At 40.8% G+C, this 23,737-nt stretch overlaps 1 protein-coding gene across 2 annotated transcripts in view; it reads left to right on the forward strand.

The window, feature by feature from the left end:
- RAD54B (RAD54 homolog B) overlaps positions 1–23,737 on the forward strand; it is a 97,942-nt gene that overhangs the window by 46,538 nt on the left and 27,667 nt on the right. For both annotated transcript variants that reach the window (XM_058668790.1, XM_058668791.1), the window contains exons 4-9: positions 5,769–5,966; positions 8,902–9,183; positions 12,360–12,522; positions 17,292–17,517; positions 19,639–19,846; positions 22,691–22,830. In XM_058668790.1, coding sequence (XP_058524773.1) covers positions 5,769–5,966; positions 8,902–9,183; positions 12,360–12,522; positions 17,292–17,517; positions 19,639–19,846; positions 22,691–22,830 — 1,217 coding nt within the window. The remainder of the gene's footprint in view (positions 1–5,768; positions 5,967–8,901; positions 9,184–12,359; positions 12,523–17,291; positions 17,518–19,638; positions 19,847–22,690; positions 22,831–23,737) is intronic.

Genomic DNA, 23,737 nt, shown 5'->3' on the forward strand with positions numbered 1-23,737 from the left:
GCAGACCAGAACACAGCCCCCACTCCAGCCCCCGCATTCACCAGGGGGAACCCCAACCCAGTTAGGGTGTGTTTTTAGCTCTCCAACTGGGCCTGTTCCCAAGCATAGATTGCGTGCCTGCCAGTGTTTGCTCTGACCCAATTGGCTTAGCCCCTCACCTGCCTCAGCCTTTGGCTGATGCTGTTTCCTAGTATCCCTGGCTCATGCAGACCAGGAGGTGTAAGAGCCTAGCTCGGCATGACCTGTGCTCCATCCTGATTTCTGATCTTCCTTGTGAGTTAAGGTTTGCTCAGCCCTGCCTGGTCCACCGCCTTCCAGTTGCAGCTCGGCCCACCACACATCCTGTTTTAGGATGCACATTTGGGTGCTGCTGCCTTGACCTGCCTAGATTGTTGTTGGATCCTTTACCCATACGTGGTGTCAGGTTCCATGGTCACACCTAGCTCATCCCATCACCACCCCAGCTTGCGAGCTAACCAGTGGGACTTATATTTCCACAGGGCTGGGCCCACACTTCCCCTTGGATCTGGTTCTCTCATATGTTGGTTAGTGTAATGACCCTGCTAAGTGTGACCCATCCCCTGTTCCACCAATCACTCAGGTACTGGTATCCAACCCTGCCAGACAGGCCCCCAGCCATAGCTTTCGTGTGGACTGGTGTGTGGCAGTCAGTGATGCTCTATGCTAACAGTCCATCTCAGAATTCCCATGTGGGTTGGCGAATCAGTCTTGCCCAAATAGAACTTATGGAATCTCCTCTCCAAACCATCAGGTCTGTTTTTATTCAATTTTGAGTGTGACCTGCAAGAGAATCTTTTTTTTTTCAACTTTATTTTATTTACTTATTTTTAATTTTTTATTATGTATTTGACAATCTTTACATAGTTAATTACGGTAAAAATGTTCAAGGGCTATAGGGAAGTGGGTAAAACTATTATTTCCCTATTGTTTCCTTCATATATCTGAGGTAAAGGTGGATATTCTGGGAGAAACCCCACCCAGTTTCCCACCCACCCCAGGTCCCTGTTGTGCGGCATGTTCCGATGGTCTTGCTCAAGTGGTTTTGATAGTTCACCAGTTATGAATTGCTGCCTATCTTGCCACTCCAAGCACGATGAGGTCATTGAAGAATCCACTGATTGGCATAGTCCATATCATAGAGTCTCCCTTTGTCCAGTATTTCGCTGCCAACATATAGCTGAAGTGGTTGATTGACTTGTTCTGTCTTCTGTCTTTTCTTGGCTAGGGTTTTGAATCCGGCATTTCAATTGGGGAGATCCCCAAAGAAACTTTGAGGTATTCTTAGACCAGATTCTTGTGTGTTCTAGCAAGCACAGGGCCCACCACAGTCCACTGCCCCGATCAGCTGGTGTTTGCAATTGCTGGGTTGGTTCTGTTTTCAGTCCCGACTTCCACTGGAACCAGTGGGTGTTGCAGTCCAGCCTGGTTCTGCCCATCACATACTCGGCCCTCACATAAACCAGTGGGAGCTGCAACCTAGTCAGAGCGACCCACAATAACTCCCACCAGGCCCGCCCCCTACCCTGGTTTGCCAGTATGTGTAGCAGATTAGTTCAGTCTGTCCCACATCCCATTTGTCTCTTGTACATGTCAATGGGTATTAAAGCTTAGTTCCATCTAACTAGCTCAACTATCCAGCCCTCACGGATGTTATTGAGTGCTTCTCTGTCTAGCCACCCCAGCCCCTGTCTTAGTTTTCGTGCCCTCCCGCGGGAGAGGTAACCCAAGAGGGAGGAGCCCACTATTTCCCACCCAGGTCTCTCTCACTCCCAGATTATGCACTCTCCAGGTGGTTCTGTGGTTTGGCTTGACAGAATTAGCCCCCAGTGCCAGCTTCTGCCAGCTGATGCTGTGGCTAAGCCCAAACAACCCTCACCCACTCTATAATTTATGCTTGCACCAGTAGGAATAGTCTGCCCAGCCTGGCTTTTCCCTGATCTAGTCCACGTGCGGCGCACAGGTGTTGTAGCCCTGCTTAGTCTGGTCTGGCCCCATCCCAGCTTACACTCTCCAGTGGGAGTAGCTGTCCAGTGAGGGGACCACCCCTTTAATCCCTCTGCCGGCTCTGCCCCCTCCCTTCCTGGTTCTCACGTGTGCTGGTTGGGTGCTGCAGTCACATCCAGTATAGGCAACCTCACCCTGGCATTCCATATTGTGTACTGTTTTTTTTTTTTTTTTTTTTGCGACCGAACCTGGCTCGACCCACACTCTGTTCTGGTGTTCAGATTTGCCAGTGGATGACATGAACTGAATCAGCCTGGTCTACCCCCGGCCCATGCCAAATGTATGCCAGTGGTACACTTTCCTTGGCCTATTCTGGGCTGTTTCTTATCATGCTTCTTGCGCTTACCTGCAGGGACCGTGTCCTGCCAGAGGAGTTGCCCAGGTTCCTCCATCAGAACCCCTCCCAATGCCAGATTTTGTGCATACCAGGGGTTCCATGAGCCAGCCCTACTCAGTTCACCTCCTGTCGTAGCAGGAATAGTGGCTTTTCTTGGCTGGCTTTCAACCCATTCTGGTTCTTGCTGTTGGATGTTTCAGCCCAGCCATGGCTTGTCCAAACCCACATACGGCTCACATACGGCTCAGTAGGGGCAGAGACCTAGCCTAGTCCATCCCATATCTACCCTGGTCCTCCAGGACACCAGATGGTGTTGGGGTCTGGCCTGGCCTGGTGCATCCAGTCCCAGTCCACACTTGTGCCTAGGGAGACTACAATTGTTTTCTGGTTAGAACACAGCCCCCATTCCAGCACATGCGCCCCTAGTGGGAACCTCCACCCAGCTAAGGTGTCCCCTTAGCTCCCCAACCAGGCCTGTTCCCAGCCATAGATCACGCACATGCCAGTGGCTGCTCTGACTCAGCTTGGCTCAGTCCCTCATTTGTCCTGGCCTCTGGCTTAGACACTGTGGCTTAGCGTCCTTGACTCATGCAGACCAGTAGGTGCAAGAGCCTAGCTTGGCATGATCTGTGCTCCATCCTGGTTTCTAGTTTCGCTTTTAGGCTAAGGTTTGCTCAGTCCTGCCCAGTACATCCCGTTCCATTACCAATTTACACATTAGCCAACTGTTGGAGCTACTTTGCCCAGCTTGTCTGACCCCCAGGTCTGGACCACATGTTCACCAGCGGGAGCTGTGACTCCCCAGGGGAGTTTCCCAAGTTCCTCCACTTGATCCCCTCCCAGACCCAGTTCTCATACATGCCAATGGGTTTTAGGCCAATACCCAGCGCAGCCTGGCCTTGCATTTGGCCGTATATGAGCTGGTGAATGTTGCAGCCCAGCCCACCCCACACCCTATTCAGGGTGCACATTTGGGTGCTGCTGCCTTGACCAGTCACTGCCCAATGAGGGAGGTGAGTCGGCCCCGGACCTACCCAGCCACGGAGACTCCCCCCCTCAGTGTACTCACCCTGAAGGGAGCAGCCCCCGAACCTAGACTGGCCTGGGGACAGCCACCACGTGCACATGGTGGCTGGAGTCGGGATCCGAGGAAGACGCCCTGTCCTGAGGTACACCCAAGAGAATCTTTTGACATATCCTCATATTGGTGGGATACAGTCTAGACTCTAGATCCATGACTGCCTCTGAAGGACAAATAAATGATCTCAATTCTTATATGACAGTTGATTTTCAGGCTTTTGGGAGGTTGATGTACCTGGCTTAAAAATGTACAGTTCGTGTGTATGTATGCATGTGCATGTATATGTTGTATGTGTATGTGCATGCATGCACACATACGCATATGTGTATATATGTATGTACATGTATGTGCATGCATGCATGTATGCGTGCACATATGTATGTGTGTACATGTGTATGTGTGCATGTGTGTGTATCAGGTAGTATTCATGATACCCAAGTGTCCAGCAAGCATCCATCAGTGAAATGGATAAGAAAAGGTGGTATATGCGAAAGATATTTAAGAATTTAAAGAGGCATTGATGTTGTATTGTGCAGGTTAAGCCTCTACCTGTGGCACCAGAATCTAGTTGGGTACTGATTTGAGTTCTGGCTGCTCCAGTTCTGACCCAGCTCTCTGCTTGTGGACTTGGAAGGCACTGGAGGAGGGCTCAGATCCTTGGGCCCACTTGGAAGACCTGAAAAGAAGCTCCTGACTCCTGGATGCTGACAATCCCAGTTCCCATTGTGGCCATCTGGGTAGTGAACCAATGGATAGAACTTCCTTTGTCTCTCCTTCTTTCTATGTAATTTTGCCTTTACAAATGAGTAAACTTATCTTTTAATATATTTTCCATGATTTTTCTAGACCATTCTTATTAAGGGGAAGAGGAAATCCTGTATTTAGTGATGACATGGTGCATTTGAAAGATGGAACTAAATGAAATGAGACTAGAAAACAGTTACTGTGATCTGTCTGGTATGGAGAGCTTAAAACCAGTTAAATTCATAGAAGCAGAGTAGAATGGTGGTTGCTAGGAGGAGGTGGCTTGAGGAGAGGGAGATGATAATCAAAGGATACAGAATTTCAGTTAGGAGGAAGAGATTACTGCGTGTTGACTATAGTTAACTATGTTTTATGCATTTGAAAAATGCTGTGAAATGACTTTCAGTGTTCTCAGTATAGAAAGTGAAAATGCGTATGTTAATAGATATTAGTTTGATTTTACCATTCCGTATTGAATACATAGATCACAACTATATGTTGGTGACTGCCTGGGTGGATGGGATGGGATTCAGGATCTGTGATGAGCCTTCCACATGTCTGCAGGGTGTTGTCATCTGTTGAGCTGCCTCTTTCAGGACGGGTGACACTGCAAGGGGATTGCTTCTAGAGCCCAAGAGTACTCCTGTCTTCATCAGCTGCCATTGCTGGGTTGATTTCCCACCCCTCTGACACTGTTGGTTGCCTGGTATAGTCAGGGTGCGAAGGAGCTGACTCCGTATTCTCAGGCATGCCTGTGCTGCCTGGAGGAATATGCTCTGTAGGAAGCAGTCGTGTTCCAGAGGCGTGGGCCTTGTTGTGTGCTGGCCTTGTGTATTGAAGTCAGGAGGCCCACAGAAGATGTTCCCTGGGTTGATTTCCCCCAGTGAACAGGCATGTTGCCTCATATTCAATCTTGAACATTCTTCACTGTTTGTCAAAGGCAATATTTAGTGGTTGAAAAATGGGAAGGAATATTATTCATTTGACCATGTTTTTCTAAAAGCCATTTTCATGATGGTGATGATTATTTTGTGATCCACTTTTTATTTCAGTTACTACTGATAAGTAATACATTTGATGAAATAAAAGTATCTGAAATTGAAAGCAAAATAATCACTGGAATCAAGAAATATTTAAAAGTAGGGAAAAAAACACATGAAAGAAACCAAGTTTTTGTTTCACAGATATCTGTAACCTCCCTTTTCACTGATCACATCAATGTTAATTCAATCATTTGTCAAAACAGGGTTTTAGATATCTTTCTGTACTTATAGATATTGAAATAATATCTTTCATTTCCAGTGTTTTAAAATGTGTGTAGTGATTGTCAGTTGTTTGTTTTAATTGTGTTTTTATGGTGTTGTGACTGATGACAAGCCATTCGCATTGCTTGGTAGTGCTAGCCTCTAACATTTGGATTTGTTAATTTCCAAATGCTAACAAATGCAATGAATATTTTTTCATGTTGTTTCGCAATACAGTCTGATTTTCTCGTGCCTCCTTTTTTCATTTGAATGACCTTGCTGTTCAGACATCAACTTCATCTTTATAAATTGGTTTTAATTTTATTTTTCATTCTAGTTGCTCCAGCTGCTAAAGAAGCAATAGTGTGTAAGAGACAAGAAGAGGAGTCGTCTGGAAGCCTCATTAAATATTTCAGTGTTGTTTGGTGTAAGGCCTCAAAGAAAAAGCACAAGAAGTGGGAGGGTGATGCTGTCCTTATTGTAAAAGGAAGATCATTCACGTTAAAAGATTTAGAAGGCAAAGACATTGGAAAAGGTATATGATATTACCTCACATTTATGATTGCACTAATATTAGTGAAGTCTCTGGTTCTAAAGTTAAAAAACAGATTTTGTAAAGGGGCAGATTCAAAAGCTTTTAGATTGACTTTGTTTCAACCATGCATGATATGGAATGGTGGGTGGGCATTGTGGCACAGTAGGTTAAGCTCCTGCTTGGAATTCTGGCATCTGGTGTGCCTGGATTGAGTCCTGACTCTTCTGCTTTCAGTTCAGCTTCCTGCTAGTACTTCAGTCCCTGACACCCACAGAGGAGAGCTGGATGGAATCCTTGGCTCCTGACTTTGGCCTGGTTCAGCCCCAGCTGTTACAGGCATTTGGGAAATGAACTTATAGATGGAATATCTTGCTTTTTCCCCATCACTCTGCCTTTCCCATAAGTAAATCTGTTGAGATATGTAATTTTATAATGATTAGTGACTGACAATCTTAGGGCCTATGTTAGCACATTGTCACTAATCTTATTTCGCAGTTTCATTTTCTCTAAAAATGGTTGGCTAGGTATGTACAGTCATTTTGATATTTTCCTGAGATTAGTGCTTGTGTTGATGTACTTTCTTCTTTTTTCTTTGCAGAATAATAAGTATAAACATTTTAAAAGTTATTGCTACCAGGAATTGATTGAAATTTAGTTTCAGTGCTTCTTGATAAAGTTTTTTAAAATAGAACAGGGAGATATTGGTTCCACTTGACTTAGATGAACAGAATTGGAGTTTATCATTATACCAATTTGAAAATGTCTGATATCAGCCTTTTTTTTTTAATGAAAGTGAGTAAAGAAGAGAGAGATTCCATTCATTGGATCACTTCTCAAATGACAACACTGGCCAGGGCAAGGAAGTCAGGAGCCTGCATCTGCCGCTGGCGCTCCCACACGGGTGCGGGCGCCCAAGGAATTGGGTCATCTTCTGTTGCTTTCCCAGGTGCATTGGCAGGGAGCTGGATCAGAGGTGTAACAACTAGGATTTTGACCAACAAATTTCATTTTTCTTTCTTTTTTTTTTGGCAGTTTTTATTCAATTTTGAGTGTGACCTACAAGAGAATCTTTCCTGTTTCATTCATTTGCTTAAAAATATTGTTTGTAGGGCCCGACGCAGTGGCCTAGCGGCTAAAGTCCTCACCTTGAACACACCGGGATCCCATATGGGCGCTGGTTCTAATCCCAGCAGCTCCACTTCCCATCCAGCTCCCTGCTTGTGGCCTGGGAAAGCAGTCAAGGATGGCGCAAAGCTTTGGGACCCTGTACCCGCGTAGGAGACCCGGAAGAGGTTCCTGGTTCCCGGCATTTTAGCAGCTGTATGTGCTACATAATATAGCAATAAAGATGTGAACATGAGCTTAAGTTACAGTTTGATGGGAATAAGGTAATGTCATTGATAATTAGGATTCCGCTAACACAATAAACTAGATAATTGTTTCAGTGAGAATTTTTATTTTAGTACAGTAGGATTGGATTGTAAAGGACCATCTGAGACTTCCTAGGAGACTAGGGTACGCTCAACCAGCATTACTGTCTAATACTTGAAGGATTAATACTTTGGAAGGTGGTGGAAACAATGGTATTTGTCGTTTTGAACTGTGTCATGAAAAATAAAAATAGAAACAAGTACACACTCACACATGGCAGGAAGGCAGCGTGTGTAAGAGCATGTACCAAAGCACACATGCATAAGAGAAACCAAGCTAGTTAACTATCTCAGCAATGTAATTATCATGAAGGACAATCAAAAGCTGGTAAGAGATGAGATTAAATTATCTGCAACGAAACATTTTACTTACTATAAGAATATAGAGCAACTACTGTGGGCGAAGTGTTATGCTCTCTGATTAGAGGAATTAAAAAGAAAGCTGTCAAGTTCACAGTCTGTGTTTTTGATTCTGGTAGATTTCGGCTAGAGTTTTGGAGAATTTATTCATGCAGTGATGTTACTTTTTGAGTGAACTTATACTCTAAAGGCAACCAGAGAGGCACATTTCTCATGACAGCACTCAGTAAACGTCCATGTAATTAATAGTAGTCTCTTGGTAGTATATAATACCCAGCTGTTTATTGGAGAGCTGGAACTTGGGCTGTTTTAACGTTGTTTTCTCCTGGGGAACAGTGTAGCACTGGTTTATAGTTAGCAGTTGCTTTTTTTTTTTTTTAAGATTTATTTTTATTGTAAAGTCAGATATACAGAGAGGAGAGACAGAGAGGAAGATCTTCCGTCCGAGGTTCACTCCCCAAGTGAGTGCAACGGCTGGTGCTGTGCTGATCCAAAGCCAGGATTCCAGAGCTTTTCCAGGTCTCCCACGTGGGTGCAGGGTCCCTAGGTTTTGGGCCGTCCTCGACTGCTTTCCCAGGCCACAAGCAGGGAGCTGGATGGGAGGTGGAGCAGCCGGGGTTAGAACCGGCGCCCATATGGGATCCCGGTGCGTGTGCAAGGTGAGGACTTTAGCCGCTAGGCCACGGCACCGGGTCCAGCAGTTGCTTTTGTTGCCAGTTCAGTTCTTTATATTTCCAAGTGTAAGTATTTCTGGTGGAAATAGAAGATAGCATTTTCTGGTTTGTTCACAAGAAAGTAAGGCTCATGTGGATTCTCATACTCTGTAGTTGGCTTAATTTTGCCAGACAAAAGGTTATAAAACAGTAGAGCGCATTCAATAAAGAAAAACAAACCTTGCTTTCTGTAAAGTATATCTAATTTTTACAGCTACATTATTATTTCTTCTGAATTTTAGTTGTATTCTTTTTTTAAAAAAAAACCCAAATTGTAAATTGTTTTCGTTCTGGCTAATGGGTTAAACAAGATTCTTTACATTCAAAGTGATTTTTATACTGCATAGACCTGGGTAGGTGATAATGATATTATTAAGACATCTCATAGTTTTCTTTGTTTTGTTTCCCCCTCCTCACTTCCTCAACTGAAAGGCATTGGATATAAATTCAAAGAATTTGAAAACATTGAAGAGGGTCAGACACTGATGCTTGGCGGGAAAGAAGTAGAGGTCATGGGTGTGATCTCTCCGGATGACTTCAATAGTGGCAGGTGCTTTCAGCTTGGAGGGGGAAGTGCTGATGTCCCAAGTACTTCTCAGACTGCCAGCAAATGTTTCTCCAACCCCTTTAAAGGTGTCTGTAAACCAAGTTCAAAAGAAAATAGACGGAGTAATTTCCAGAATTGTAAACCACGTCATAATCCTTACACACCAAGTAAGATTTTAAAGATAATTTCAGTGTTCTTCTGATTTAATGTCACAACTTATCTGTTAATTTGAAGTTTAAATATTGTTTTAAACTTTTCAGCTGAAATGTATATTAGGTCCAACATATAGAGCAATGTTGAAGTCAAGTAACGATAGAATTTCGGAATCATTTCATGTGAAAATACATAATTTAAGGAATACAGTAAGCAAAACACTATATATTAGGCAAATAAATCATTGGTATATGCATACATGTAATTTTGAATAATATTTGACACTATTAAGTAAAAAAATCAGTAAGTTTGTGAATCAGGATTTTGATTTATAGTTCTGATTTGAAGATTGTATGCCTTGATTACACATTATTGCGTTAATATTTTGAATGGTGAGGAATCATGTAAAGAATTCAGATGTTACATGTGAAAGTTCAGTTCAGTCACATTGATGAATTTCACCTAAAAAAAATTCACATAAAAGATGAAATCTCTATGTTTCCAATTTTTCTTTTATTTGTTTACTCAGAAAGTATTTTCATTGTTTTTATGAGTTGGCCTAAAAATAACGGAGTTCTCATTTGATGAGAAGGACAAGGAAATTTGAAAGAGAATGTGGGAGAGTGGGTATGGATTTCTTTCATAATGGTAGAAAAGTGAAAGTATGTGATTATTTTGTTCCTTGTTGCAAGTACTAATGGAAGGATAAGTTTTGAGTAGGGCTTTGAGGTAATTTAGATCAGTTTCTGTACTTTGCATATAAAAAAACAGAATGATGAATTAACTCACTTAAATTCAAATTTTCAATGGCTTAATTGAGCACAAAATCTCACAATTACAAAATCTTTATTAGGCTATCCCAAAGACCTTGAGGTAGAATGGAAGTGTTGCTTCTCTGTCCTGTCAGCTCTTTTAGTATTAAAAATACCTTGTCACTGTGAAGGTAAAAAATTGTGTTCACGCTTGAGCTGCGAACCCACTATGTGACTGTTTCAGTTTGGTTTTTCTTAAAGATGTGCCTTAGATTAGGTGACTTAATAATTCTTTGGTCTTTTAATGAGCCTTACATAATTTTTCACTTTTATATTCTCTTCCATTGTCCTTTTTTTAAAAAGACATATTTATTTTTATTGAAAGTCAGATTTTCATCTAGTGGTTCACTCCCCAAGTGGCCACAATGGCTGGAGCTGAGCCTATCTGAAGCCAGGAGCCAGGAGCTTCTTCCAGGTCTCCCATGCGGGCGCACAGTTCCAAGGCTTTGGGCTGTCCTCGACTGCTTTCCCAGGCCACAGGCAGGGAGCTGGATGGGAAGTGGAGCAGCTGGGTCATGAACTGGCGCCTGAATGGGATCCTGGCGTGTGTAAGGCGAGGAATTTAGCCACTAGGCTGCCACACTGAGCCTCACATTGTCCTTTTCAAAAGTAAATGAGTGTAACCATTGGTTGGAAACTCACCGAGTTCCTTTGCTTTGCTTCAGGGTTATAGAGAAAGATCAAGGACTAAATTTTCCGTTTTTACTTCCTATATCCTTATCTTACAAGAATTGACATCAATGATGAAAGTTCCTTTAGTTAATTCAGAAACCTAGAACAGTCCACAGAACTTATCCTATGAATAACTGCCAATGGCAAACACGACCAAACTCCAATTCTTGTTGCTGTATATTACCATGTTGATATTTATTTATTGGTACATAGATGTTTTTATCTTCCCTTTTCTCTGTCCCTTTGGCTTGTTTCTTATCTGATTCAGGTTTTTTTTTTTTTTTTTTGAGACATTTTTATTGGAAAGGCAAATTTACAGAGAAAAGGGGAGACAGAGAAAAAGATCTTCCAATTGCTGGTTCACTCCCCAGGTGGTCGCAACGGCCAGAGCTAAACCAATCCAAAGCAACATAAGTAACACTGGAAAATAGAAGCCAGGATCTTCTTCTGGATCTCCCACGTGGGTGCAGGGTCCCAAGTACCCAGGCCATTCCCCACTGCTTTCCTAGGCTGTAAGCAGGGAGCTGAATGGGAAGTGGAACAGCCGGGACATGAACTGGTGCCCAAGTGAAATGTGGTCACTTGTAGGTGGAGGACTAGCCAGTTGATAAGCCTTTTTCCCGACCTGATTAGCTTCAGTTTTTAATCATGATGTAGACTTGACAAGTATAACTCCAAATCTGACATTAGATTTATTAATCGAGACTTTCCTTCTAGTAATTTTGATGTTACTGTCTTTTGAGTGATGTTTTAGTAAATATTTTATATTTATTTAGCATTTTTTTAAAAAAATTACATTATTTTTCAGTGTTACTCATGTTGCTTTGCTTAATTGACTTTAAACAAATAATAGTGCCTAAGTTAGCGGAAAATGTATCTTTTCTCAATCTGATTAATAGGAATAGAGTCAATGTTAGTCTGCACAGGACTGAAAATAGAAGGAGTCTTTACTGACTGAAAATAGAAGGAGTTAAGTTTGTGGAAGCCTCACAGAATGAAGAGCTGTGAGCATTGTCAAATGCACCTTGGAAAAATTCCATCCTGTGCTTTAGTTGGAAATAGTTCTTTTTACTCTGAATGCTGACCTGTTGGATGCTGTGGTTTACATATTCTTTATTAGACGTTGGGTAATTACAGTGTTTCCAGAGCATTTCTATTTTTACTTTGTATTTATTGGTAAAGTTTATTTAAAAGGTGTACAAATCACAGAAACACAGTGACAGAAAGGCCAGAGAAGGGAAAGGTGGGAGAGAAATGTTTGTACTTTGATATATATTGTGTCATGAGAAGAGAAAGGGCATCAGCCCCATTGCAAGCCAGGAGCCAGGAGTTTCTTTGGAGTCTCCCAAGTTTGTGTAGGGTCCCAAGAACTTGGGCCATCCTCTGTTGCTTTCCTAGCATTAACAGGGTGCTGGATGGGAAGTAGAGCAACTGGGGCACAAACTGATTCCTGTATGGAATGCTGGCACTTGCAGGTGGATGCTTAGTCTGTTGAGCCACTGTGTCAGCATCTGGACAACTCTTTGTAATTGCATGAAGTCCTCCATCAGTCAGGCATGTGATTTTCTGTTTTATGTCTTTGCTTAGCAGTGGTATCAATGCATTTTATACAGTGCTATCTTAAAAGTAATGGAAACAAGGTAAGGTGGTTGCTGACAAAGCGAAATTATATTTATAATTATCCTGTTGCTTTTTCTTCTTTAAAGATTCCCTTGTTATGCCGCAGCCAGACAAGAATCATCAGTGGATGTTCAATAAGAACTGTTTCCCTCTTGTGGATGTAGTGATAGATCCTCACCTTGTGTCTCATCTTCGACCACATCAGAAAGAAGGAATTATATTTCTTTATGAATGTGTAATGGGAATGAGGTAGAAAAATAAATCATTCATTCAGTCCCATCTAAGTTTTGATTTAATGTGTAATGTTGATTTTCTTAGAGCATGATACAATGGATCTTGAGAGTACACCATGAATCTTAGTTGTTAGGAAAGGTGAATTATATTTAATGTGGGCCTCTGTTCCAAAAAAAATGGATAGTGGGTGTCATGTATCTTTGAGAATTCTTGCTAGGAGGTGTTGATACAGATGTCAGAGCCACAGAACCATGTTTCTTACTTTACAGGTAGCTTGTAAAGTATCTAAATAGATAAATATAGTCAACTTTAATGTATAGCAATAGTTCACTGTTAGGATAATAAACAGTTATAGGAATAAATGGAGGATACTTTTAATTCTGCTAATGAGAATTTTGGAGAAATTACTGTTACTTCTACAAAAAAGAAAGATGTGTCTCTCCTCTTTTAAACTGAGTTTTATGATAACAAGTTGGTATATTTCCTTGTCTTTTTCCTGAAATTTTTCTCTTTATTTTGCTGCATTTTTAAATGCATAGGCCTTTCAAAAATGATTTTATTTTACTTTATTTTATTTTATTTTATTTTATTTTATTTTATTTTATTTTATTTGGAAGGCAGAATTACAGAGAGGGAAGAGGAGTGTGGAGAGATAGGGAAAGAGGAAGAGAGGAAGAGAGAGAGAAAGAATCTTTCATCTGCTGGCCAGGTTGAAGCCAGGAGCCAGAAGCTTCGTCTGTGTCTCCTTCCTTGGTGCGGGGCCTCAAGCGTCTGGGCCCCCCTCTGCTGCTTTTCCAGGAACATTACCATGGAGCTGGATCTAGAAATGGAGCAGCTAAGACTTAGAATCAGCACCTATATGGGCTACCAGCATCAAAAGTTGTGGTTTGACAATGCCAGCCATGATCTTTGACCTTTTTTTCTAAGATTTATTTATTTTTATTAGAAAGGCAGATTTACAGAAAGGAGAGACAGATCTTCTATCTGCTTGCTCACTTCCCACAATGGCTGCAATGGTCAGAGCAGAGCTGATCTGAAACCTGGAGCTTCTTCCAGGTCTCCCATATGGGTGCAGGGTCCCAAGGCTTTGGGCTGTCCTCGACTGCTTCTCAGGGCCACAAGCAGGGTAGCTGGAAGAGAAGTAGAGCAGCTGGGACAGGAACCGGTGCCCACATACAGAATCCGGTGCCTTAGCTGGCGGGTGAACCAATTGAGCCATCATGCTGAGCCCTGAACTTTGATTTTTAAATTGATCATATAAAGGTTGTCAGAAATTTAGATATTTCTCCCAACTCTCAAGAATCCCTTGAATGATAACAAGTTGTGGGAACATTCCCTCCTGGACATCTCATGTTCTCTCTCAAATCTGCTCTTCTTAGTAACTGCTTTATCTCAGCCTGGGATTCATGTTTGAATTCTTTTATCCTTCTGTCCAAATCCAGTGAAATCTGAACTTTCAACTGTTTTTAACCTTCTAGCATTTGATTACATATTTTGTCTGGACTATTTTAATGGTTCCTGACCTGAGTTTCTGCTTCTGAGGCTTCCTACATGTTTTGGTTAAACTCACCAGCTTGTTTTCTAAAAAATAATTCTGAACAAGGCATTCCCTCCCTTAAAATTATTTGGAGACTTTCAGAACTTAGCAGTATTTCACAGTCTGATTCCCCCCTCTACTGGTGTTATGTGGAACAGTTTTAATGTGGTAACTCGGCAGGTTTGATGATTTTAAAAACGTAATTCAATAGCTACATAAACAGAGAAGCTCTTATTGGCGGGCTACTTTCCCCAATGCCTGTTGTAGCTGAGATAGTCAGGTCGAGGCTAAGAGCCAGGAACTAAATCTGGGTTTCTCACTTGGGTGGCAGGGTCTCAGCTAGCTGAGCCATCACCGGAATTAGCAACAGAGGCAGGACTCCAGCCCAAGCAGGGAGAGGCTGTCCTACACGATGTGTTAACCACTCTGCCAAATAGCCACCCTATGAAACTTAATTTTAAATTATGTTAAGCTAGAAGGTCTGTAAGATAACAGGTTGTATTTTTTTTTTTTTTGCTAGATTTATGTATTAGTTGAGTATTTGATTTTTAATATTTTTTTTTTTATTGTAAAGGAAGCCATTTCAGTTAAGAACGTCATTTACTGCTGGAGTATCATGAATAGATCTTTTTGTTTGTTTGTTTGAAAGGAATAGTTACTGGAAGAGAGTGAGGAAGAGACAGAGAACTTCCATGTACTGATTCGCCCTCTAAATGAAATGGCCACAGTGGCCAGAGGTGGGCTGATGGGAAGTAGGCGCTAAAAGCTTCTCCCAGGTCTCCCATGTAGGTGGCAGTGACTCAGGCAGTTGAACCACCTTCTGTTTTCACATGTCCATTATCAGGTCGCTGGATCAGAAGTGGAGTCGGAACTTGAACTGTTGCCCTCATAGGTTGCCAGAGCTGTAGGCAGCAGCTTTACTTGTCATGCCAGTGGCGGCATAAGACTCAGTACTACTTTTTTTTTAATTTTAGGTTTTACAGTTCTTTGATGTGGATCATTAGCAGTCAGACTTACATTGATTATTTGTTCATTGCTTATGTCACAGAATCTTATTGCATGTGAGATAGGCTGTTTAAGATTGAAATAATATTACAATTTACAGGTACTATTTTTCATATTGACATCATTTCATCTTAAGTAAGGCAAACATGTGGTATCTAACCTTCTGGGATTGGCTGTTTTCCCTTAGCATAATGGTTTCTAGTTGGGCCCATTTGGCCACAAAAAACTGCATTTCATTTTTTTTTTTAATAGCTGAGTAGTATTCCATGGAGTAGATGAACCATAGCTTTCTTATCCAGTCTTCTGTTGATGGGCATTTTGGTTGCTTCCAGGTTTTTGCAATTATTGATTGTGCTGCTATGAACATAGGGGTGCATGTTGGTTTCTCGTGTAACATGTGTTTTGGATATATTCCTAAGAGTGCTATTGCTATATGGTATGCAGATTTTGAGTTGTTTGAGCATTCTCCATACTGATTTCCATAGAGGCTGTACTAATCTGCAGCCCCACCAACAGTGGAGTAGGGTTCCCTTTTCCCCACATCCTCGCCAGCAAGTGTTGTTGGTGTATTTTTGTATGTGAGCCATCCTTACTGGCATTAGGTGGTACCTCATTGATGTTTTAATTTGGATTTCCCTTATTGCCAGGGAACTTGAGCATTTTTTCATGTGTTTATTTGCCATTTGGGTTTGTTCCTTTGTGAAATGTCTGCCCATTTCCCGTGCCCATTTCTTGAGTGGCTTGTTTGTTTTGACATTTTGGTTGTTTTGTAGCTCTTTGTATATTCTGGAGATTAGCCCTCTATCACCCATGTAGTGCGCAAAGATCTTCTCCCATTCTGTGGGTTGCTTTTTTACTTTGTTGATTGTTTCCTTTGCAGTACAGAAACTTCTTAGTTTGGTGTAGTCTCATTTGTTTATTTTGGGCTTGATTGCTATTGCTTTTCATGTTTTTTTTTTTTTTTTTTTTTTTCCAGAAAGTTAGGGCCTACTCCTAGATCTTGCAGGGTGTTTCCAACATTTTCTTCCAAAAGTTTGAAGGTTTCTGGATATAGGTTTAGGTCTTTTGTCCATTTAGATTTGATCTTAGTGTATGGTGAGAGATGTGGGTCTATCTTTTTGTTTCTGCAGTCTATCAACCAGTTGTCCCAACAGCATTTATTGAAGAGACCTTCCTAAATGCCTGGATTGTTGTCTGTCTTTTTGTCAAAGATTATTTGGTTGTATCTGTGTGGGTTCCCTTCTGTTGTTTCTATTCTGCTCCATTGATCCTCCTCTCTATCTTTGTGCCAGAACCAGGCTGTTTTGATAACCACTGCCCTATAGTATGTCCAGAGGTCCGGGACTGTGATTCCCCCTGTTAACTTCCTATTCTTCAGGATGGTTCTAGCTATTCATGGTTTTTTGTGTTTCCAGATGAACCTTTGGATCATTGTTTCCAGTTTTGTGAAGAATGTTTTGGGTACTTTGATTGGGATTGCGTTGAATGTATATATTGCTTTTGGTAGTATGGACATTTTAATGATACTGATTTTACCTATCCAGGAGCATGGGATGTTACTCCATCTTTTGAGGTCTTGCTCAATTTCTTTTTAAAGTATTTTGTAGTTTTCTTCAAAGAGGTCTCCTTCATTTTTGGTTAGATTTATTCCTAGATAATTCATACTCTTCTCTGTTATTTTGAATGGTACCTTGCTGGTTCGATCTTTTTCCATCTTGGGGCTGTTTGCATACACTATGGCTGTTGATTTCTGTTTATTAATTTTGTAGCCTGCCACTCTACCAAACTCTTGTATAGATTCTAGCAGTCTCTATTGAAGACTCAGTACTTGTTATTTTTTAATGTTACATTATGTTCTGAACTGTTTTAATGTCTGGTACTGATAAAAATTACTCAACTATTAGTGATGAGAAGCATGGTTAAATTACCCCAATGTAGATATGAAATTGAAACTTACTTCTAGTTTCTGAATTTGTGTATGTATCACACAGTAATGGATAATTCATATTCAGCCCTCTGATTTCAGATTTACATTTTGGTAATTTAGTTGGCAATAAGTGATGGGTATAATTATACAATATATGTTGGATATAATTATTCAAAGAGATGTCTTATACGCACCTGAGTGAAATGATGTGACGTCATTGTCATAGTTACAGAATGTCATTTTCTGATTTTAATTATTGTCTGGGCATAAAATATTTTCTAGCTATATTAAGGGAAGTACAATTATTTCCAACAGAATGAATGGCAGATGTGGAGCTATTCTTGCTGATGAAATGGGTTTGGGGAAAACGCTGCAATGCATTTCTCTCATCTGGACCCTTCAGTGTCAGGGGCCCTATGGAGGCAAGCCAGTCATAAAGAAGACACTAATTGTCACACCTGGAAGCCTAGTAAATAACTGGAAGAAAGAATTTCAAAAGTGGCTGGGAAGTGAAAGGATCAAAATATTTGCTGTTGACCAGGTAAGAGACTTAAGAGCTTAACCTTAATCAAGTTTGTTTTTGAACAGTGCTAGCACTTATTGGTATTTATAGTTGAGATTGAGGGAATAGGTCATAGGGCTCAGTAATCATAAGGAAGAATTGTGTGGGATTGGGGCCTGACACAGTAGCCTCATGGCTAAAGTCCTCACCTTGCATGCACTGGGATCCCATGTGGATGCTGGTTCTTATTCCAATGGCCCCGCTTCCCATCCAGCTCCCTGCTTGTGGCCTGGGAAAGCAGTGAGGAGGGCCCAAGGCCTTGGTACCCTGCACCCACTTGGGAGACCTGGAAGAGGCTCTCGGCTCCTGGCTTTGGATAGGCGCAGCTCCGGCTGTTGCAGTTGCTTGGGTTGTGAGTCAGTGGATGGAAGATTTTCCTCTCTGTCTCTTCTCTATATATCTGACCTTCCGATTTAAAAAAATAAATAAATAATTTTTTAAAAAGTGCATGGAATTATTAAACCATGTTGTGGGGATGACTATATCAAAATGAAACTAAAATGGACAATTTTAAAAGCCCACATTCATGTTGGACCATCAAAAGACACTGTCAGCTGGAGTCAGAAGAAGTAGCTGATATTAACTCTCCAAGAAAATGAACTTTTGAAAGGATTCTAGTAAAAGTCAATTATCTGTTTCTGTCAAGCTTCAAGTGAACAAAATAGTATGGAAACTTATGGAGGCTAATGGAACTCAGAGTAATCCCTTTCTTATTAATACCTTCCAGAAAAAATTAATTTGTCTTAGAAACTTTAGTTCAACATTACACAATTTTGATGAAAACCGTAAACATGTTTGATAGAGAAGGTTGGCGTCAGCAGTGATAGTAAGGTGGTTGTTCTCGAGTAGAGCTTAGTTGTGCTTTAAACCTTTAGCTTTCAAAATCAGTAATTCAGTTCCTTTTTTATTTTTAAAATGATTTATTTATTTGAAAGGGAGAAACAGAAAAAGAGATCTTCCTTGTGCTGATCCAGTCCCTCAATAGCTGTAAAGGCTGGGATGGTGCCAGGCCAAAAGCAGGAGCAGGAGCTCCCTGTGGGCCTCCTGTGTAAGTGCAGGGATTCAGGCACTGCAGCCATCAGCTGCTGCTTTCCAAGGCTCGTAAGCAGGAAGTTGGATTGGAAATGCAAGAGACTTGGCTTGAGCCAGCCCTCTGATTGGGATGCCAGACATCGTAAGTGACACCTTAGCTTGTTCTAGAGTCTGCTTTTTTAAATCAACGGATTAATTTTTGATTGATTAATTTGATTAATTGAATCAATTAATTAATTTGATTAATTAATTAATTAAATCGATTAATTTGAAAGGCAGATTTACTGAGAGGAAAGAGAGATTTCATTCACCAGTTCACTCCCCAAATGGTCACACTAGCTGTAGTTGAGCCAGTCTGAAGCCAGGAGCCAGGAGCTTCATGTCGTTCTCTCGAGTGTATCCAGGGTCCCAAAGCACTTGAGCCATCCTCCACTGCTTCCTCAGTCCATAAGCACAGAGCTGTATGGGAAGTGAGACAGCCAGGGCACCAACCAGTGTCCATATGGGGTACCAGTGCTGCAAGCAAAAGATTGGCTTGTTGAGCCACAGTATTGACTCCCTAGATTTTACTGTTTGTGGATTTCACAGTTTAGGCAATTCCCAGCTGCTTTGCAAAAATTGGGGTCTTGGCTTACATGTTGATTTTGAGTTATGATAGGCCAACTATTTTTATTTTCCCAGAATTTATGTTAAAGCCCTAATTCTCATATAATGGTATTGAAAAGTGGGGATTTGAGGAAGTACATAGGTTTATATTAGATCATGAGGATGGAGCCCAGTGATGTGATTGGGGCTGTTATAAGAAGAGAGAGACAGCAGGGCCTGCTCTTTCCTCCACATGGGACTATAGCAAGGTGTGTCCCTGTGCAAACCTGGACGAGATTCTCTCCAGAACCCGGCAATGCTGGCATCCTGATCTCAGACCATGATGATAACTCTCCTACAGTAATCTGAGCTAAAGCAGAGTTAACATGTTCTAATTTGTTACGTGATTGTCCGGAATATGCTGCGTTTGTTTGATTTCATTTAGTTTCTGCCCTTGTTTAGTTAAATACCTTCTCTTTTCAGGACCACAAGGTTGAAGAATTTACCAGATATCTGGTCTATTCTGTCCTTGTAATCAGTTACGAAATGTTACTTCGTTCTTTGGATCAAATTAAGAATATAAAATTTGATCTTCTAATCTGTGATGAGGGACACCGTTTGAAGAATAGTGCCATTAAGACGACTGCAGCCCTCCTTAGCCTGTCTTGTGAGAAAAGAATAATCTTAACCGGTCAGTATTCACTTTGTGGAAGAAAAGATTGAACTTTTTCATTACAAACAAATAAAACTTACGATTATTAACCTTCAGATATTGGGCTGCTAGGAAATAAAGCCTGAGCTAATTGACTGAGTCTGGGTGGGGCTTTGAATATTTAGATCTCTGTGTGGTTTTCTGCCACATAGGTTTTGGAGAAAGTATGAACACAATGGTGTTATGGTGCAGAACATAGGAGATGAGACCAGGAGTTAGAATTAGACTCCATGTGTATGATTGCCAATTGTGGTTACACTTTTGCAACTTTGCATAAGTTGGTTAGCTTCTTTGTGCAAAGGACTTAATCTATGTGAAGTTCCTGGAAGACTGTCTGGTGTTTAATGTCACTGTCAGTTATTTTTATGTGTATATGTTACATGGGATAAACCATTTGTAATTGTAAGAATAATTTTCTGTCCATTCCATTTTGTTTGCAGTCTAGGCTAGAGTTGTGTGTGAGTAGCTCAGTGTAGCTTCCTTCTGCACTTCACCTTGCTCTTTGTGACCTCTGCTGTTTGGCCATTCTGGCAGCAGCAGAAGGAAGACAGTGGTGATGAGAGTTCTACTCAAAGCTCCTGTTTTCATGTCATCTACAAGTGTTCCAGAAGGAATGGGAAGGAATGATTTTTCTTGCAGTATCTTGATCTCTTCAGTCATTTTGTCTTCCATATATCATTTACACATGGCAGAGTTCTCTTTGAAGTTAAAATTTGTTTCTCTTTTCTACATTGTTAAGGTAGATAGAAGTGTGCCCCCCACCCCTCTTTGTTGTCATTGAGCTGGGCTAGGAAGGGTACCATTGTTAAATAACTCATAGTCTGGAATGACCATTTAACCTGGTGGTTAAGAGGCCTGTGTTTTGTGTTGGAATCCTTGGGTTGGCTAACTTGCTCTGGCTCATGACTGTAACTTAGGAAGCAGCAGTGATTACTCAAGCAATTGGGTTCCTGGCACCAGAGTGAGAGACCAGGATTAAGTTCCTTGTCCCTGGCTTTGGCTCCAGCCCAGCATTGTCATGGCGACACCTGGGGGAGCTAATCACCACAGGGAGTCTGTTTCTATTGCTCTCTTAGATCTCTCAAATAAATACTCTCAATTTGTGTGGGGTTAAAATAACAGTTTCTAAGTTGATTTTTTGTTTTAAATTTTTCTTTTATTAGTGATACTGTTTTACATAGTTGATCAGGGTGGGAAGGGTCGAAAATCAGGGGTAGTGGGTGAGACCCTTTTTTACACATTTTTCTCTTCTTCCCATATATGGGGGAAAAGGGGATACAAGAGGAATTCCATGCCCAGCTTCCCAGCCACTGCATTACCACAGGGATTGGGGAACTGCCACTCGATCTTATCCAAGTTCCCCATTGTGGAGTATTTTCTGGGGGTTTCTGTTCATGTGTTTTCGATAGTTCTGAGATGCTGCTGATATCACCATTCCACGGATAAGGAAATCTTTTGAGGTTGATTGACTGTCATAGTCTGCCTCTGAGTCTCCATTGGCTAAATTTTTATTTTTCATGATGTAGTTCCATAGGCTCAGGGATTTCTCCTTCTGCCTGCCCCATCTACCCTCCCCAGCTGTAGTGTGGTCCTTCAGCAACATCACAACTTCATCATTGTGCTATTTCAGCATATCATGACAGTGACAGAAGTCCAGCATCCTGTTGTCAAGATATATTCAACAGTTTCATTGGAAGTCCTTTTATTTGGGAGAAGAAATGCACATTGCAATGTATCTTCACTTCTCAGTATGGTAGTCTCCATTATATGGTTCCTCTAGGTGAATATATATATGTATATATTCACACACACACACACACACACACACATATATATATATTTACCTGTGTATCTGTTGATCTTGTGATTTGCATGAAGATTGCCTAATACCAGAGAGAACATATGATATCTGTCCTTTTGGGATTGACTTATTTCACTGAGCATAATGGTCTCTAGTTGGGAACATTTTGTTGTAAATGGTAGAATTTCATTCTTTTTAATGGTTGAGTAGTATTCCACAGAACAGCACATTTCCATAGAGTAGTACCATAGTTCCTTTAACCCATTCTTTTTTGCACAGGCATCTGGTTATTTACATTTTTTGTTACTGCAGGTTATGTTGCTTTGAATTTAGGATCACAGGTTACTATAACTTGAATTGATTTTAAGAAATATTTATTCGAAAATCATAGTTAAAGTTACTTAAGTGATGAGTGAGGTGCTTTTCTTTGAGTGATTATCACTGTTCCCTATAGCCTTATTTGTTACTCTTAGCTTATTTAAATATCATTATCAGTGTCACTCACTGAACTATGAATTTAGGTGAAAATTAGCCCTGAGTTTCATGCAGAGGTATTAGTGATTGATTTCTATCTTTTTAGAATTGTCTGAATGAATTATTTAATTTTTTAGTGGCAAGTTTTGTTCCTTACTTATTATCAAAATACGACATTGTATGTGAGTACATATGCAGTACTGTGTTTATTATAGATGCTCAATGACTATATAATAATCAAATGAAATGTTGGTATTGAGCCATCCTGTGCTGCCTTACCAGGCCGTCAATGAGGAGCTGGATGATAAATGGGGCAGCCGAGACTCAACCGATGCCCACATACAATGCCAGTGCCGCAGGCAGAGAATTTAGCCAGCTGTGCCACTTTGCTGATTCCTATTAACTTTTAAAAAACTTAATGTGGACGTTCCTTCACTGTTTAGGGAATGTGCTTTTATTTATTCCTCTGAGAGAAGAGAATGCAAATTTTAATAAACATCTATGATTTTAACATACAAATTTTACCTTTTCATCACTTTTATCTGTAGGTACTCCAGTTCAGAATGATCTACAGGAATTTTTTGCTCTGATTGATTTTGTAAATCCAGGAATATTAGGCTCTTTGACATCTTATAGGAAAATATATGAAGAACCCATCATTTTATCAAGAGAACCATCTGCTACTGAGGTATATTTACTTTAATGAACAAAAAGTTTTTTCTTTTATCTTTTTGTTATTAATGAAGACACATTTCATGAATCCCAGGGATTTTGTTCCAAGAAGAAGCACACTTACATTGCCTCTCTACCCTTTATACTCTGTCAGTTTTAGCAAAGACATAATTTTAATCCACTCTATGTTCACAGGCCGAGTTCACCAACTAACTGTAGTATTCAGCAGGTAAAGAGCAGGAAGGTCACAGTTGCACAGGAGTGCAAGCAAGGGCTGAAACGATGACCATATCAGGAAGTGTCCGCCCCTTTCATCATTTTGTATTCTATCTTAACTGTCACATATCAGACAAAATGTATAATATTTTTGGTTTTGAGACAGATTAATCTCAACATAATGATTTCCTGTTATATCAATTTTGTTGCAAAAGGCAGGATTTTATTTTTTATAGCTGGGTAGTAAGGCAGAGTGTATATATCTCACATTTTCTTTATACATGGACATCTGGATTCATTCATTATCTTAATTATTGTGAATTTAGCTGCAGTAATCAGTGTAGCAATAACTTTTCCATATGTTGTTTACATTTCTTTTGGGCAAATTCCAAGGAGTGGGATGGCTGGTCATATACCAGGTCTATTTTCACATCTCTGAGGAATCTCTGAACAGTCTTCCCTAATGGCTGTGCTAGTTCACATTGCCAGCAACAGTGGCTCAGTATGCTTTCTTCCCCCACATTCTCATCTGCATGTATTGTTGTTGTTGTTGTTTTTTTTTTGATTTGCAGATGGTAACCATTATAACTGGGTGAGGTGAAATCTCCTTGTGGTTTTCATGTGTTTCCCTGGAGGTAGTGATTCTGAACATTTTTTATATGTTGGCTGTTTGTATTCTGTTCTTTAAAAATTATCTGTTGGTGTCC

This window comes from Ochotona princeps, chromosome 9 (genome assembly GCF_030435755.1).
Source record: "Ochotona princeps isolate mOchPri1 chromosome 9, mOchPri1.hap1, whole genome shotgun sequence".
In the NCBI taxonomy this organism is placed as follows: Eukaryota; Metazoa; Chordata; class Mammalia; order Lagomorpha; family Ochotonidae; genus Ochotona; species Ochotona princeps.